General features: G+C 36.5%; 1 protein-coding gene across 1 annotated transcript; it reads right to left on the bottom strand.

Moving 5' to 3' along the window:
- Positions 1-961: 961 nt before the first annotated feature.
- LOC125683117 (uncharacterized) lies at positions 962-16,149 on the bottom strand. The gene is made up of 8 exons (XM_048923932.2): positions 16,076-16,149; positions 15,750-15,971; positions 15,397-15,536; positions 13,090-13,255; positions 8,395-8,724; positions 6,974-7,168; positions 2,399-2,557; positions 962-1,718 (listed from the first exon to the last, which is right to left on the bottom strand). Exons 2-8 carry the CDS (start codon positions 15,871-15,873, stop codon positions 1,360-1,362), a joined length of 1,473 nt encoding a protein of 490 aa, XP_048779889.2. The 5' UTR covers positions 15,874-15,971; positions 16,076-16,149; the 3' UTR covers positions 962-1,359.
- Between the last annotated feature and the right edge of the window lie 851 nt (positions 16,150-17,000).

Here is a 17,000-nt window from a genome sequence, read left to right on the forward strand (position 1 = left end):
TTATTTTCAATTGTGTTTATAGAAATTTTATCATGTAAATCTTTTAAATCTTGAGAAGAATAAAAAATCAGTATATGCACCTAGGGGTGCATGAGCCGAGTTGCATGGGATACATTGTAAAGCCAGGAATGATGTGGCATATTTATAATTGTGAAGAACTAATTTCAGTTTTAAACTTTTCAAGTTATTGTCAAGAAACCATATTTGTCTGAAGTTTTCAATCTATATTCGGTCACTGTGACTTTGACCTTTGTTCTCCAAGATCAATAGGGGCCTTGCTTTGCTGGTATCAAACAATATATACAAGTTTCATTATATTCAAATTAAAAAATTTCGAGTTATCCTCCGAAAACCAAATTTATTTTTAATTTTAAATCTATTTTCGGTCACTGTGACCTTGACCTTTGACTTATTTTCTCCAAAATCAATAGGGGTCTTCCTTACCTGGTACCCAACAATATATCAAAGTTTCATTTGATTAGATTGTAAACTTTTTGAGTTATCATCCGGAAACCAATTGTTGACGCCCGCCCGCCTGCTCGCCCGCCCGCATCACCAAACCAATAGCCGAGTTCAACTTCGTTGCAACTCGGCTAAAAATTGAATTTTTGATACCATACATGACTGTCTTGTGGTATTCATTGTGTAAAATGCATTGTTTAAAAAAACAACATGCCATTTAGCAATACATTGAATTTCCAGTGCCACTTACGTAATAATATAATTTTATCATAATCCTTATCAAATTTTGATCTCTTACGCAAATCTAGAATTTTGATTGTATTCAGATTTTGAACCATGATGTGAATTCAAATGTGCGCTTCTGGAAATCGTGGAAATGTTGTTTTAAAGTAGTTTTATCTTGGAGGTGGAGGAAATGCAGGCTTGTAAAGTTTTGGGACATTAATATATTATCCAACAATATTGCATAACATTACTGTGTCATATATGTCAATCAATATATCTTTCTGAACATTTATTCAACAACAAAAATAAGACTGTTTCAACTTGCCTGCGATAAACTAACACCATTTCTTATTTGCCCTCTCTATCAGATAAATTATCACATATCTGCATGTAAATACGAGAATAGACACATCAAAAGATATGCAGTATAGATAAAAATAAAAGAATGTATATTATCTTGTGTAGGTAATAACGTATATAACTATATACAGCATTTTACGGATATCACGGTAAGTTGATATCATTGAACCAGTACCAACTGGCAAACCTGTCCATTCATCACCTGAATTGTTCACACTACAATGTATGTCGGATCACCGGGTTAATTACACATATACATTTACATCATTCTTGGTTGTCCTACTTATTCGATTCAAGATAATGCAGCTCAAATTAAAAATAATTGAGCAGTTTTGACAGAACATAATTAAAATATTCATCTCTAGTAAAAACAGTTCTGGATAAAGGATCAACTAATTTTTCTGGCTCAGTGATGTCTGGCACTAAACCAATGTCATTATAAGTGATTTCGATGTCAAATCCCAAAATTGCACATTTTCCAGCATCAACCGGCACAAGAACAGCAGAGGGGGGACCATTTTCCTGTCTGTCGTAAAACCCTATCACTTCGGACTTGGCATCAGGGTCGAAGGTCAATTCACTTCCGGAGGCTATAACTGTAAACCTTTTATCTTCTGAATAACATACTTGAAAAAAATTGTTGCTTCGTTCCACTGTGCGAGTTGATATATCTGGGGGAAAAAATGATTATTTTTTGTAATAATTACACATAGAATATAGAATTTGGTATTTCGTGCTTGTCATAGTTTAGATAGCAGCTTTCTGACGTGTTTAAAATTCTGGGTATTTTACAAGATGTCAGAATGTTAAAAATCGAGGAAGGCTACACAGATAGTAATCAGTTCACCTTTTGTTTGTCATCTATGTGTAAACTTTTCACAGTTTCATGGTTTCTCCAAATCCAGGGAAAATGATTTGAAGAATTGTAAAAATATCTTTTTCTGGACTAGAAAGAAAGTATTTTAAGTGAATGTGTTCTGTAGGTTTTTGTTGTTTGTTTTTTTTTTTTACATTATAAGATCCCCTGTGCCAGATCTGAGGATGTGACTACAGAGGTCCAAAGTGGTTTACACGATCAAAAGAGCAATAACTGATAAAGAAGCATTAATATTACTGTTAAGTTTGTTCTTATGTTATATAACATTACTTGAGAAAGGGACTGAAATTTGTCCAATGTATGCATTATGTCGTCCGTTTTTATATAATGTGTCCAATCGTGTACAAATCACAGATCATAGGCCAATAAAGGGGTATCAAGTTTCTGAGATTTATTTTCTGACCAATATGGGAGTTGGACGATATAACAGTGCTGTTTATATAGATCTACATTGCACATAACAAAGCTTCATACTTAAGTTAGGAAAGATCTGATCTGCTTTGGTTTTGATGAGTATCACTGCACCCCCAGACTGGGTGAATTCCTGCACTGTTGTAAAGTTTCCCACACTGTCCACAATTCCGGAAGTCAGTTCTCCCATTACAACCACCACAGCATCTCTTCTCCAAGCTCCTGGTGATACAGGTACAGTCAAAATATAGGATCTTATTGTGCACATCCGATTAGATACAAATACATTATATACTACTAGCGGCATTCGTATTTTAGTACCCTTAGTGGTGAAGCAAGAGTACTACTTTGGGTTGAAATATGATCTTGATTTAATCATTTTCGATTTATTTACTTACATCATCATGTTGGTGCATGTATATAACTAAGATTTATATAAACATGATAAATGAACAGAAATCAAACAAAACAATCAAATCAACAGGTTGACAGTGTCACCATTTGGGCAAGGACAACAGATACCTACACACTCGAGTGTTTATAACAATATCAGATACCTACACACTCGAGTATTTATAAGGACAGCAGATACCTACACACTCGAGTATTTATAATGACAGCAGATACCTACACACTCGAGTGTTTATAATGACAGCAGGTACCTACACACTCGAGTATTTATAAGGACAGCAGATACCTACACACTCGAGTTTTTATAATGACAGCAGATACCTACACACTCGAGTATTTATAAAGACAGCAGATACCTACACACTTGAGTATTTATAACAATATCAGATACCTACACACTTGAGTGTTTATAATGACAACAGATACCTACACACTCGAGTGTTTATAATGACAGCAGATACCTACACACTTGAGTATTTATAAAGACAACAGATACCTACACACTTGAGTATTTATAAGGACAGCAGATACCTACACACTCGAGTATTTATAAAGACAACAGATACCTACACACTCGAGTATTTATAACAATATCAGATACCTACACACTCGAGTGTTTATAAGGACAGTAGATACATGTACCTACACACTCGAGTATTTATAAGGACAGCAGATACCTACACACTCGAGTATTTATAATGACAACAGATACCTACACACTCGAGTGTTTATAATGACAGCAGATACCTACACACTCGAGTATTTATAATGACAGCAGATACCTACACACTCGAGTATTTATAAGGACAGCAGATACCTACACACTCGAGTATTTATAAAGACAGCAGATACCTACACACTCGACTATTTATAAGGACAGCAGATACCTACACACTCGAGTATTTATAAGGACAGCAGATACCTACACACTCGAGTATTTATAATGACAGCAGATACATGTACCTACACACTCGAGTGTTTATAACAATATCAGATACCTACACACTCGAGTGTTGATAACAATATCAGATACCTACACACTCCAGTATTTATAATGACAGCAGATACCTACACACTCGAGTGTTTATAATGACAGCAGATACCTACATACTCGAGTGTTTATAAGGACAACAGATACTTACACACTCGAGTGTTTATAACAATATCAGATACCTACACACTCGAGTGTTTATAACAATATCAGATACCTACACACTCGAGTGTTTATAAGGACAGCAGATACTTACACACTCGAGTATTTATAAGAACAGCAGATACCTACACACTCGAGTATTTATAAGGACAGCAGATACCAACACACTCGAGTATTTATAAGGACAGTAGATACATGTACCTACACACTCGAGTATTTATAAAGATAGCAGATACCTACACACTCGACTATTTATAAGGACAGCAGATACCTACACACTCGAGTATTTATAAGGACAGCAGATACTTACACACTCGAGTGTTTATAACAATATCAGATACCTACACACTCGAGTGTTTATAACAATATCAGATACCTACACACTCGAGTGTTTATAACAATATCAGATACCTACACACTCGAGTGTTTATAACAATATCAGATACCTACACACTTGAGTGTTTATAACAATATCAGATACCTACACACTTGAGTATTTATAACAATAACAGATACCAACACACTCGAGTGTTTATAACAATATCAGATACCTACACACTCGAGTGTTTATAACAATATCAGATACCTACACACTCGAGTATTTATAACAATATCAGATACCTACACACTCGAGTGTTTATAACAATATCAGATACCTACACACTCGAGTATTTATAACAATAACAGATACCTACACACTCGAGTGTTTATAACAATATCAGATACCTACACACTCGAGTATTTATAAGAACAGCAGATACCTACACACTCGAGTATTTATAAGGACAGCAGATACCAACACACTCGAGTATTTATAAGGATAGCAGATACCTACACACTCGAGTATTTATAAAGATAGCAGATACCTACACACTCGAGTATTTATAAAGACAACAGATACCTACACACTCGAGTGTTTATAAGGACAGTAGATACATGTACCTACACACTCGAGTATTTATAAGGACAGCAGATACCTACACACTCGAGTATTTATAAGGACAGCAGATACTTACACACTCGAGTGTTTATAACAATATCAGATACCTACACACTCGAGTGTTTATAACAATATCAGATACCTACACACTCGAGTGTTTATAACAATATCAGATACCTACACACTCGAGTGTTTATAACAATATCAAATACCTACACACTCCAGTGTTTATAACAATATCAGATACCTACACACTCGAGTGTTTATAACAATATCAGATACCTACACACTCGAGTATTCATATTACTCTGTGTACTTATTTTAGCGGATTCATTTTCTAGTGTCCTTTGATGTGAAACACTGAAGCAAGAGCACTAATTTAATGTTGGGTTAAATATGAAAATCTCAATTTATTCATTGTCGATATCAATTCAGTTCATTCCTTAACAAAACAATAAAATTAATTGATAACTTGGAATATCATTCAGTCTTTTGAAATATCCCACTTTCGTTTCTTGTGCATAAAATAGTCATTCACTTCATTAACATTCATTAAATAGTCAGTCACTTCATTAACATTCATTAAATAGTCAGTCACTTCATTAACATTCATTAAATAGTCAGTCACTTCATTAACATTCATTAAATAGTCATTCACTTCAACAACATTCATTAAATAGTCATTCACTTCATCAACATTCATTAAATAGTCATTCACTTCATCAACATTCATTAAATAGTCATTCACTTCATCAACATTCATTAAATAATCATTCACTTCATCAACATTCATTAAATAATCATTCACTTCATTAACATTCATTAACTAGTCATTCACTTCATTAACATTCATTAAATAGTCAGTCACTTCATTAACATTCATTAAATAATCAGTCACTTCATTAACATTCATTAAATAGTCAGTCACTTCATTAACATTCATTAAATAGTCATTCACTTCATCAACATTCATTAAATAGTCATTCACTTCATCAACATTCATTAAATAGTCATTCACTTCATTAACATTCATTAGTCATTCACTTCATTAACATTTATTAAATAGTCATTCACTTCATCAACATTCATTAAATAATCAGTCACTTCATTAACATTCATTAAATAATCAGTCACTTCATTAACATTCATTAAATAGTCATTCACTTCATTAACATTCATTAAATAGTCATTCACTTCATCAACATTCATTAAATAGTCATTCACTTCATTAACATTCATTAAATAGTCATTCACTTCATTAACATTCATTAGATAGTCATTCACTTCACTAACATTCATTAAATAGTCATTCACTTCATTAACATTCATTAAATAGTCATTCACTTCATTAACTAGTCATTCACTTCATTAATATTCATTCCATTCACACAATCGTTTTGCAAACTTGAATTCCTATAGATTAATAATATCATACATGTAAAACTTATACGGTACCAATTTTGATGCAGATGCGAATTTCGACAAATGATGTCTCTTCAGTGATGCTCAACCGAAATGTTTGAAATCCGAAATAACTATGAAGTTTTAGATCTAACTATAGCCAAAAACAGCGTGCCAAACAAATGGAGCCAAATTCGTCCAAGGAAAAGAGCTATGCATGAGGGAGATAATCCTTAATTTTGAAATGAATTTCTAAATTTTATAACAGCAATTAAATATACATCCGTATTTTCAAGCTAGTAACGAAGTACTTAGCTACTGGGCTGTAGAGACCCTCGGGGACTAACAGTCCACCAGCAGAGGCCTCGACCCAGGGGTGATAATGTAAAACTTATACGGTACCAATTTTGATGCACCAGATGCGCATTTCGACAAATAATGTCTCTTCAGTGATGCTCAACCGAAATGTTTGAAATCCGAAATAACTATGAAGTTTTAGATCTAACTATAGCCAAAAACAGCGTGCCAAACAAGTGGAGCCAAATTCGTCCAAGGATAAGAGCTATGCATGAGGGAGACATAAAGCTCTAAATGATGATGACGACAAATACATCATCAGCTGACTGTTCCAAACGAGTACACATACATGCACCACAATTATCAAATATCACCAATTAAGTTGTAATGACATTAGTTTCCACTTAAAATTGTATTCTTTCTTTATATTTCTTACCATCCTTCAATTTCTCGTCATTTAGTGCATCCATAGAAAATTTGGTGGTGTCCACCACAGACTTGAGAGAATTCAGAATAAGACGAACCCTCCAGGGAACCGCGAGTCTTCCACTGTACACATAGATGAAGTTGTTTGGCAAAGATCGTATAGAATGATCACCGGACTTGCATTGTATCCGTTTTCCATTTTTATCTGCGGAGAAATCACAGAAGTAATGCATTTTAACAACTTCAGAGCTAAAAACAAATTATGATGTGGACATAAAATTGAAATACTCTAGTGTACTTTTGAGGAAGGATAGGCAAAGAGATGGGAAAATTACAGTAAAGAAAACGATCTCTTTAACCTGCTAAGATGCTAGAGTTCCTCACTGACAATATCTTCGTAGTCTTTGATTACCTGGTCTTCCAACAGTGTTGGAATTCTCATGGGTATTAATTGTGCTCATTTATCATCTGACCAGTTTTTTTTTAATTATTATTATTACGAGGCATAATTTATTCAAAAGCTTCTACATGAAAAGTAAAAAAACCTCTTGCTGTGTCCTTCAACTCGATATTTAGATATATCTACAACATTTTATCTATTAACAATCATTTTCATACATATGTCGATTTAATATATCCCAGTGAACTTGAAGTAAAATACACCACAGTCTTCCACATCTGTTTCGTATTTACATATTTTATTGAGCATGGATGTTAACGGCAAACTTACAACTCAACTTTATGACGAAGGGAATGGCTTCATCTTCATCATCGTCAACTTCCCATATTTATGTAGCATTATTCCATTATCACCTGTGTATGGTGTTTATATCTCTCAACTGATTCGATACGCAAGAGATTGTTCTGCGTATGATCAGTTTTTAAATCGAGGTAGGCTACTGATAACAAGTTGATGTTACAGGGTTTCAACAGTCTGGTTTAAAGTGTCAGCATTTCAAAATTCTATAGTCGTTATAACGATCTAATTTGACACTACAATCTGTCATTGGATCGAATACTGTCTGAAGTATTTCATACACATTCTTAGGTTGTTCTATACACACTAATTTTGACTGCGGATTACTCCGTTTATCTGATCGAGATATAGGGTTCACGGCGGGTACGACCAGTTGACAGGAGATGCTTACTCTTTCCTCCAGTATGCCCATGGGTCTGTGTTTGCCCTACTCTTAATTTTGTATTCCGTATAGGGGTTATAAGATCGATGACTGTTTGTTATCCTCACTGTTTCTCTTTATTCTGTTCCGATTATTTGACCCCTTTAACCTATCGTGTTTATATTACTTCATTAGCTTGTTCCAATTAGATGAGACAAACCTGTTAATTATATGAGCACATTAATTTATTCCGAGTATATGACATCATTAACCCTACTGTTATTTCCGAGGAGATCAGTTTGGTAAACTTAACCTTTAACAATCATGTTCCAGTTTTCCTCCATTCCTTCGACTGTAGCTGGAAACATAAAGCCATCAATTAAACGATGAACTCGGACTGGATGACCTTTCTTGAACATTTGAAATTTGCACGCCTCGATGTAAAGATCCCCATGACTGAGACTAAGGTAGTACTCCAGCTTGTTGCAGACGTCTGCCAGGACCCTCTCTCGACTGACCATGGCCCCTCCATTTTCACAGCGAATGCTGGTGGCAATTCCAACGAGGTCCGGATGACGTCGCATGTCAGAGTTTACATTGATCCCTATTCCAAGCACAAACAGGTGTGAATCATTTTGGGAATCTGTAGACAATAAATGAAAGGCTTAAGAAAATACTGGCCGACACGTCGCCCAGTATAAAAAGGTGTCACTCTGTGGAGTCCATAAGGGACACAGACTCCTACAGATCGGTTGGTGTCCCTCGGATTATCCTTCGAGATATCAAAGATTTGTCGTATGTACAATCGTCAGATTGTCAGCTTTGGTACAGAAACCAAAATTCTTATACCCAACTTAAAGACTGTTATGTTCCTTTAAGAGATATATTTGATAATTCCTTTTCAGACCTCATGTGTTCAACCTCAAAATGTTCTGCAAAAAATTGCAAAACTTGTGATATACTGATCACTAAAAATTCATTTAGTAGTAATTTAACTGGACGTAGTTTCTGTACCAAAACGTTTGATAATCTGACTTGTAAATCTTCAAACGTTGTCTACGCCATTGAGTGTAACTTGTGTGGCTTAATTTATGTGGGAGAAACCAAGGGTTCACTTAATAAAAGAATATCGGGACACAGATTTCAAATTAATAATGGTGGTAACTAACTTCTTTACAAGCATTTTAATGCACCGGACCACTCCATCTTGTCCATGAGGGTAAGGATTTTAGAAAAAAATTACCATCACACAAACAATCCTACATTAAGCACCCCTTTTCGTAGACAACGAGAAGATCACTGGATCAGGACCCTAGGCACTGCATTTCCATATGGATGCAATGATAATGTATATGATGTGGGAAATTTGACTAGTCCACAAGGAAATAACGTTAATGTGATGGGACTCTTTCCCAATACCCAAAGACGAAAACGCAGTCACGGACATCGTTCATATAAAAGACCAAGTATAAATGATGTCACGTTTGATTCACTTTTGCCTCACGTCAACAGACAATTGGGTCCACGTCATATTCGTACAAAACTTTACTCTATTCCATTGATGGTTTTACATACGTTATTTGAAGAAGCTATGGCTAGTCTATACTTGGATTTTTCAACACCTGAATATAGACTTAACTCTATGATTATGGATGTTGCCTACCACAGGCTCTATAAACCAGCACGGACCACGGATGACATTCCTTCCAGATCATGCCGTCAGTTCCTTAAGCTCAAATTTACAAACAAAGGAATAGATGCCGTCAACATAACCAACATTCTTCGTCATAAAAGAATTCTTGTTCTTCATCTTCTTTCAACTACAGTCCAGCTGGACATGTCATTACTGGTGATGTTAATATAGTTGAAAATGAGGACCTCAAATCACTTATTCTTAAAGGTCCTAAATACAGAGAACCTCGGTCTTTTAATTGGCGACAGAACTTCATCTCTATTATGAGTTCTGTCGAAGATTATGCCAGACGATGGGCTAAATATGAAAAAGAAGAACTTGATACATTGTCAGAATGGGTTAAAAGCATAAGAGGGATATTAAAATCCCGCATTAGACACATGAAAACAAAAGTACGTACCATCTATCCTTCTGTGTTTTGTTTGTAAGGCTCATTATTACAACTGTATTTTAAACGAACTTGGCATTAATTCCACTTTTGGTAATCATACTTATACTCCAACTGCCCTTTCAAAAGACGAAATTCTTCAAAACCATGCTTCAGTTTTAGACACATTTAATATTCAAGTCAATGGGTCGAATGAATATGAGTTACCGTACCTATACTGGATTCCTAAACTACATAAAAACCCTTACAAACAAAGATACATTGCTGGATCCAGTAAGTACTTTACCAAGCCCCTATCTTTGCTCCTCACGAAAATATTAACAGCTGTGAAGGAGAAACTTCAAACTTACTGTGCGACTACATATGCCAGAAGTGGTGTTAATCAAATGTGGATTCTAAAAAATTCTAAAGAACTTTTAGTAAACTTGAAATCATAGAATTTTCCCCAAATCAATAGCATTAAAACCTATGACTTTTCAGCACTATACACGACCATTCCTCACGATAAATTAAAGACTAGACTTTTTGACATCATAGACAGTTGCTTCTTCAACAAAAACGGAAAACGGAAATATTCATATCTAGTGATCAGTCATTCAAAAACTTACTTTGTTAAACACCACTCTGATTCCACGCACAAGTACTCTAAAGTTGAAATAAAAAACATGCTAGAGTTCCTCATTGACAATATCTTCGTGGTCTTTGGTGATCAGGTCTTCCAACAGTCTGTTGGAATTCCCATGGGCACGAATTGTGCTCCTTTGTTAGCTGACCTGGTTTTATATTCATATGAAGCAGAATTTATTCAAAAACTTCTACGTGAGAAGAAAAAATCTCTCGCTGTGACCTTCAATTCGACTTTTAGATATATCGATGACGTTTTGTCTATTAACAATGATAGCTTTCATTCATATGTCGATTTGATATATCCCTGTGAGCTCGAAATAAAGGACACCACAGAGTCGTCCACTTCTGCTTCATACTTAGATATTTTATTGAAAGTAGACATTAACGGCAAACTAACAACTCAACTGTATGACAAACGGGATGATTTCAGCTTCTCCATCGTCAACTTCCCACATTTATGTAGCAATATTCCATGATCACCTGCATATGGTGTTTATATATCTCAACTGATTCGATATGCAAGAGCTTGTTCTGGGTAAAGTCAGTTTTTAAATCGAGGTAAGCTACTGACAAACAAGTTGATGGTACAGGGATTTCAACAGTCTCGATTGAAGTCAGCCTTTCGCAAATTCTATGGTCATCATAACGATCTAGTTCGTCAATACAACCTCGCATTGGGTCAAATGCTGTCTGACGTGTTTCATACCGATTGTTAAACCGTTCTTGGCACACTGATTTTGACTGCGGATAACTCCGTTTACCTGATCAGGATATGGGGCTCACGGCGGGTGTGACCGGTCAACAGGGGATGCTTACTCCTCCTAGGCACCTGATCCCACCTCTGGTGTGTCCAGGGGTCCGTGTTTGCCCAACTATTTATTTTGTATTGCTTGTAGGAGTTATGAGATTGATCATTGTTCGTTATCTTCACCTTGCATTCTAACTTTAGAGGAAAATGTGAACGTGTGTTTTGTTGTATTCATGCGATAACAAAATACAAATGTATGAGAAAGACACGCTTTATCAAGGTTAATGATTTTGATTGAATGCTCATCTTATAACTTCATATTTCATTACATTACTAGCATGAACATATCTTTAAATGATTAATACCATGAAGCCGAAATTTATTTTGCTAAATTAATACTTGCAAAAATGGGTCAAAATGCTACAAGCATACTTTCATGAATCTAAATGTTATGAATCATTATTTCTCAAGGACAATACCTATGTAGTGATTGGTAAGCAGTCTTCCAACGGTCTGTTGGAATTCCCATGGAGATGAATTATCTTCCTTTATTTGCTGTCTTATTTTATTCTTATGAGAAAAAATCTTTTGCTGTGGAGTTAGACTCGACATTATGATATATCGACGACGTTTTATCTAATTTTCATTCATTTGTCAATTCGATATATCCCAGTGAATTGGGGGGGGGGGGGGGGGGGGCAGGGGGGGGGGGCAGTCTTACATATCTGATTTATATATGGATATTTTATTGAACATTGGTGTTAACACCAAACTAACAGCTCAATGGTAAACGGGATGGTATCAGCTTCTCCATCGTCAACTTTCCATCTTTATGTTGTGATATTCCATTATCACCTGCATATGCTGTTTATGTCTCTTTACCAATTTGATACGCAAAAACACGTTCTGCGTATGATAAAATTTTACATCGAGACAGGCTACTGACAAATAACTTGAATGTTACAAGAGTTACAAATACCCATTCAAAGTCATCATTTCAAACTCGTTATATAATTATCTTATTTGCAGATATATCCTGCTATTAGATCGAATGCTGTCTGGCGTGTTTCATATCAATTGTTAGGCCGTTTTTCGCATACTGATTTTGACTACAAATTACATGTACTTCGTTTACCTGATCACGATATAGGGCTTGAGAAGGATGTGACCGGTTAAATGGGGATGCTTACTCCTCCTAAGCACCTGGTCCCATCTCTGGTATGTCCAGGGGTTCATGTTTACCATACTCTTTATTTTGTTTCTCTTCGATTTCTGAGATTTACCACTGTTCGTTATCTTCACTTTTTCATTTACACTACATAAAAGTATGCTGTTGAGTGTATAGTAATTTTTGCTAGAACAAAGCATTCCGTCTTTTGTGACCTTGAACGCTGGGAGTATGCAAGGATAACGCCAAATCCAGGCAGCGGTATTTCCCACTTAGAACTCGTAGCCTCTTGCTATGCAATAGACGTGTAGACTGTCTACAAATTATCTATCAAAGCAAACATAATGAAATGTAATTTATGTTTTACACTGACTCTATATTTACCTGGTAATATACCTCCATGTTCTGCCAGGAAACCAGCCAGTTTATGGCCTCTTACCCACACATCATTCGGCCACTTTACACTTGCTCCAGTAATGGACATATCATGTAGAGTACACAATAAAGACATGGCTCCTGTCACCTGTAACTCAAATCTCTCCGTAAATGACTGAAAAAGAAAATATGAAATGCATTGAATGGGAATTTTATCATTTTGGTACATGTAGCTGGTTGTTCTACAAACTATTATTCATGTGATTGTTCAACGAGAGTTTAATGTCTAAATGTAATTGCGAGCGCATCAAGCTTTAAAAATTGGGACAAATAAAATTCGAGTGTATACATATACGTCCACTAAAATTCCTGACTTTAAACGAGACTGTTGAAACCATTTATTTGTCAGCAGCCTACCTCGATTTAAAAACTGATTACGTGTGGAAAACTGTGGTGTCTTTTATTTCGAGTTCACTTATTGTTTGCATATCTGAATTGGATGATTTCATACATTTTCGCAATCAATTCACGGTTGGTTGAACTCAGTCATACCACGTTCTCGCAAAACATCAATACAAAAAAAAAAAAACAACCCACAAAACAGTTCGCATTTTCACGCGTTTACGCAACATCATTTCTAGTACAACTGCCGATTTAAACTGTCCGGCTGAAGCTTTAAGGTTGCGACGTATTATCGTGGTTGTTTCATGCCGTTGCAGCACTTGTGCAAACAGTTCATTAAAACTGCACAAAAACCTGCAAATGAAATACTAGGTACACATAATCCAAGATTAAGCCGAGATACTGTGGCTGGAAATCCGCTTAATTGGTCATGATGAAGGCAATTTGACAGCTCAACGATACATTGACACTATTCTACAACCTGTCGTCGAGTCGTTTGTCCACCAGCACAACTTCATTTCAACAAGAGAATGCCCGGTGCCATATTGGACTCTCTTCATGGCAATATGTCGATACGTTACCCTGGTTCCCATACGACCCGACCTCTCGCCAACAGAGTATGTGTAGGACATGTTAGATCGACGCATTCGAACGCGCCCAAATCCAGCAGCGCTAGGTTCTACAGTGTATTCGCTTATCGTCAGGCACTTCTGGAAGAGTGGTTAAGAACATCCCAATAGTATAAATAAATCGTGTAACTAACTCTATTCACTGCAGCTATAGAAGTATGAACATTTCCATGGCTCCCACCTCCTCACCTTGGTAATTTTTACCAAAATGATGGTGGCAAACTCTAAATTCTCATAGAATAGATGTGTATCTTTTCAGTACCCCCTTGTTTGTGGTAAGAGGCGACTAATGGGGCGGTCCTTCCGAGGTCCCGTGTCAAAGCAGGTGTGGCACGATAAAGATCCCTCCCTGCTCAATGGCCATATTAAGAGCCGAGCATAGGCCTAAATTTTGCAGCCTTTCACCGGTAGTGGTGACGTCTCCATATGAGTGAAATATTCTCGGGAGGGACGTTAAATAACATTCAATCAATCTATCAGTTGTAAAAATTAAACGAAATAGCAAATATAGTAACGAAAAAGGAGGTCGAGTTTCTTTTGTGTGTCAATTTAAAATTCAATTTACAACATACATGTACACCATAGAATCTAAATTATTTTTGAAATTATTTATATTTTTTTCTCTTTGAAGCATGAGATGATACATCGATTATTAGGACCCAGTATGTCCTCTATGATGTAAACGTCCTCATTAAATGTGATAGAAAACAGTTTTAGGAGTACGTGTATCTAAAGCATTCATGGCCCATCTTCCGTAGAAGGCATAGATATATGTACCCCATGACCTTCTTCAACGCAGGAAGATATCATATATGAATTCTGCCTTCTCGTTTCTGTTGGTTCACTGGTTGCAAGTAGTAATAAGAAACGGAGTATTGACTGATGAGGACATTATATCATGTTCTGTGAATCACCGACATATTTTACTGTCCCTTTCACGTGTGGTCACAATTGTGTGGGAGATTGGTCCCCTCCCCACCCCGGTCTGGCCCACCTCGGGCCCACTCCTATCCATCCCTGCCTTCCCCTTCTGTCTCCCCTCCGCCCACATTCTGTCTCCTCCCCGCCCGCCTTCTCTCTCTCCGCCCGCCCACATTCTGTCTCCTCCCCGCCCGCCTTCTCTCTCTCCGCCCGCCCACATTCTGTCTCCTCCCCGCCCGCCTTCTCTCTCTCCGCCCACCCACATTCTGTCTCCTCCCCGTCCACCTTCATTTCCCCTCTTCCCTTTCTCCTATTTTTGTCTATACACGGTACCAGTAATGTAATGATACACTAGGGTTCCTACATTTTCAGTAACTGGCGGAGGCCTGTGAATGACAATGGACAGATATAGGTTCCCTCTGTTCAGAGCATGCCACTTGTTGTCCTTTGTTCCACGGGCTTTGTTTTGTATTTCTGACAGGTATATGGTTCCTGGGGGTGCACCTGTATCAACACGGAAAATAATTTAAACATTGGAAATTTGTGATAATTTGTGTTCATAATTTGTATACATATCATAAAGAACAAATTAAGTTTCCTTTGACGTCAATATGAGAAAAACTTCAATACAATACTAAATATAGACGATATCGTCTTGAATTTATTCAATATTGAATTATTGTATTGATTAAAAAGAGGGTGTCTTAATAAATTTACCTTGAATCCCTCCAAATTTGGCATCGTCCATTGTGGTATCTGTGACATCCTTGTAAATTAATTTTCTCCCCACAAATGCACTTGTCAACAGCGTCGTAAATTCGCCGACGTCGAAATTTTGCATTGCTCAAAAAGTAGGTTGACTTGAGGAAGTACCTGTAGGTCAGCTGGTGTCCTACTTAGGGCATTACTGCCCAGACTTGCGATGAGTATCGAAGAAAGCTACAAAATCGTCACAACCAACATCAAGACCAATTAACTATCAAGAATGCATGTATTTCCAATAATCAAAGAAACGCATTTATATGGTCTGTATAAACCCATACATTAGCTAACTAGGTAAAACAAACAGCGTCTTCGTTCGTAGTCACGTGTTTTCAATGACGATAATTTTTGCAGGGCACACCTGACAAATGAGTTTAAACAATCATGCGATAGCATTTTATTGAAGGAAATTTTGGTGGATCTAACGTGAAGCACAACAGACAAGGTGTCAGAGGGAAGCACCCAAGGTCCTTATCGGGTCTAGGGTAATTATACATATATAATGAGTGTGTCCATTGGACATCCATTTTCCAGAAATTCAAAGTAGAATATGGTTAAAGATTAATCCCTCAAAGTTTACACAAGGTGAATCTGTTTGATTTTGTTGTCAACTTATATTCATGATTTGATTTATTTTATCTTTGCTGATTTTTCTCTATATCAAATTGATACGAAAAAATTGTCTCTTGAACATGCACTATTTCCCACAGGCACCTGAAGTATGGATATTACTACCCCCCCCTTTTTTTTCATAATTTTGTTTTTGGTGGCAATAATTTCTCTGAAATGTATGAATTCCCAGTCTATCTCATCCCTCTTTCGATTCATGTAATCGTTTCACGCTTTTTGTAAGCTTTAAAGATTGGCCTTCTACCGGTATGTATTTTATTATACCGGTAGAAGGCCAATCTTTAAAGCTTACAAATAGCGTGAAACGATTACATGAATCGAAAGAGGGATGAGATAGACTGGGAATTCATACATTTCAGAGAAATTATTGCCACCAAAAAAAAAATTATGAAAAAAAGGGGGGGGGGGGTAGTAATATCCATACTTCAGGTGCCTGTGCTATTTCCCAATGAGGTCTACTACCTACAAGTGTTACTCTTTGGAACTACATGTACGCCCTCATTAATACAAAAGAACATTTTAACCAAACAAACTGTTCCATAAGCGGAGCGTTTCAAGAATGATGAGACCTGTGAC

This window comes from Ostrea edulis, chromosome 6, assembly GCF_947568905.1.
Source record: "Ostrea edulis chromosome 6, xbOstEdul1.1, whole genome shotgun sequence".
Classification (NCBI taxonomy): Eukaryota; Metazoa; Mollusca; class Bivalvia; order Ostreida; family Ostreidae; genus Ostrea; species Ostrea edulis.

Excerpts from the sequence above, each read along its gene's own strand:
- LOC125683117 (XM_048923932.2), bottom strand. The coding sequence starts at position 15,873 with ATGCAAAATTTCGACGTCGGCGAATTTACGACGCTGTTGACAAGTGCA. Across the intron at positions 7,169-8,394 it reads CTGGAACATGATTGTTAAAG|ATAAAAATGGAAAACGGATA; the intron begins GTTAAGTTTACC and ends ATTTCTCCGCAG. Across the intron at positions 2,558-6,973 it reads TGACGAGAAATTGAAGGATG|GAGCTTGGAGAAGAGATGCT; the intron begins GTAAGAAATATA and ends CTGTATCACCAG.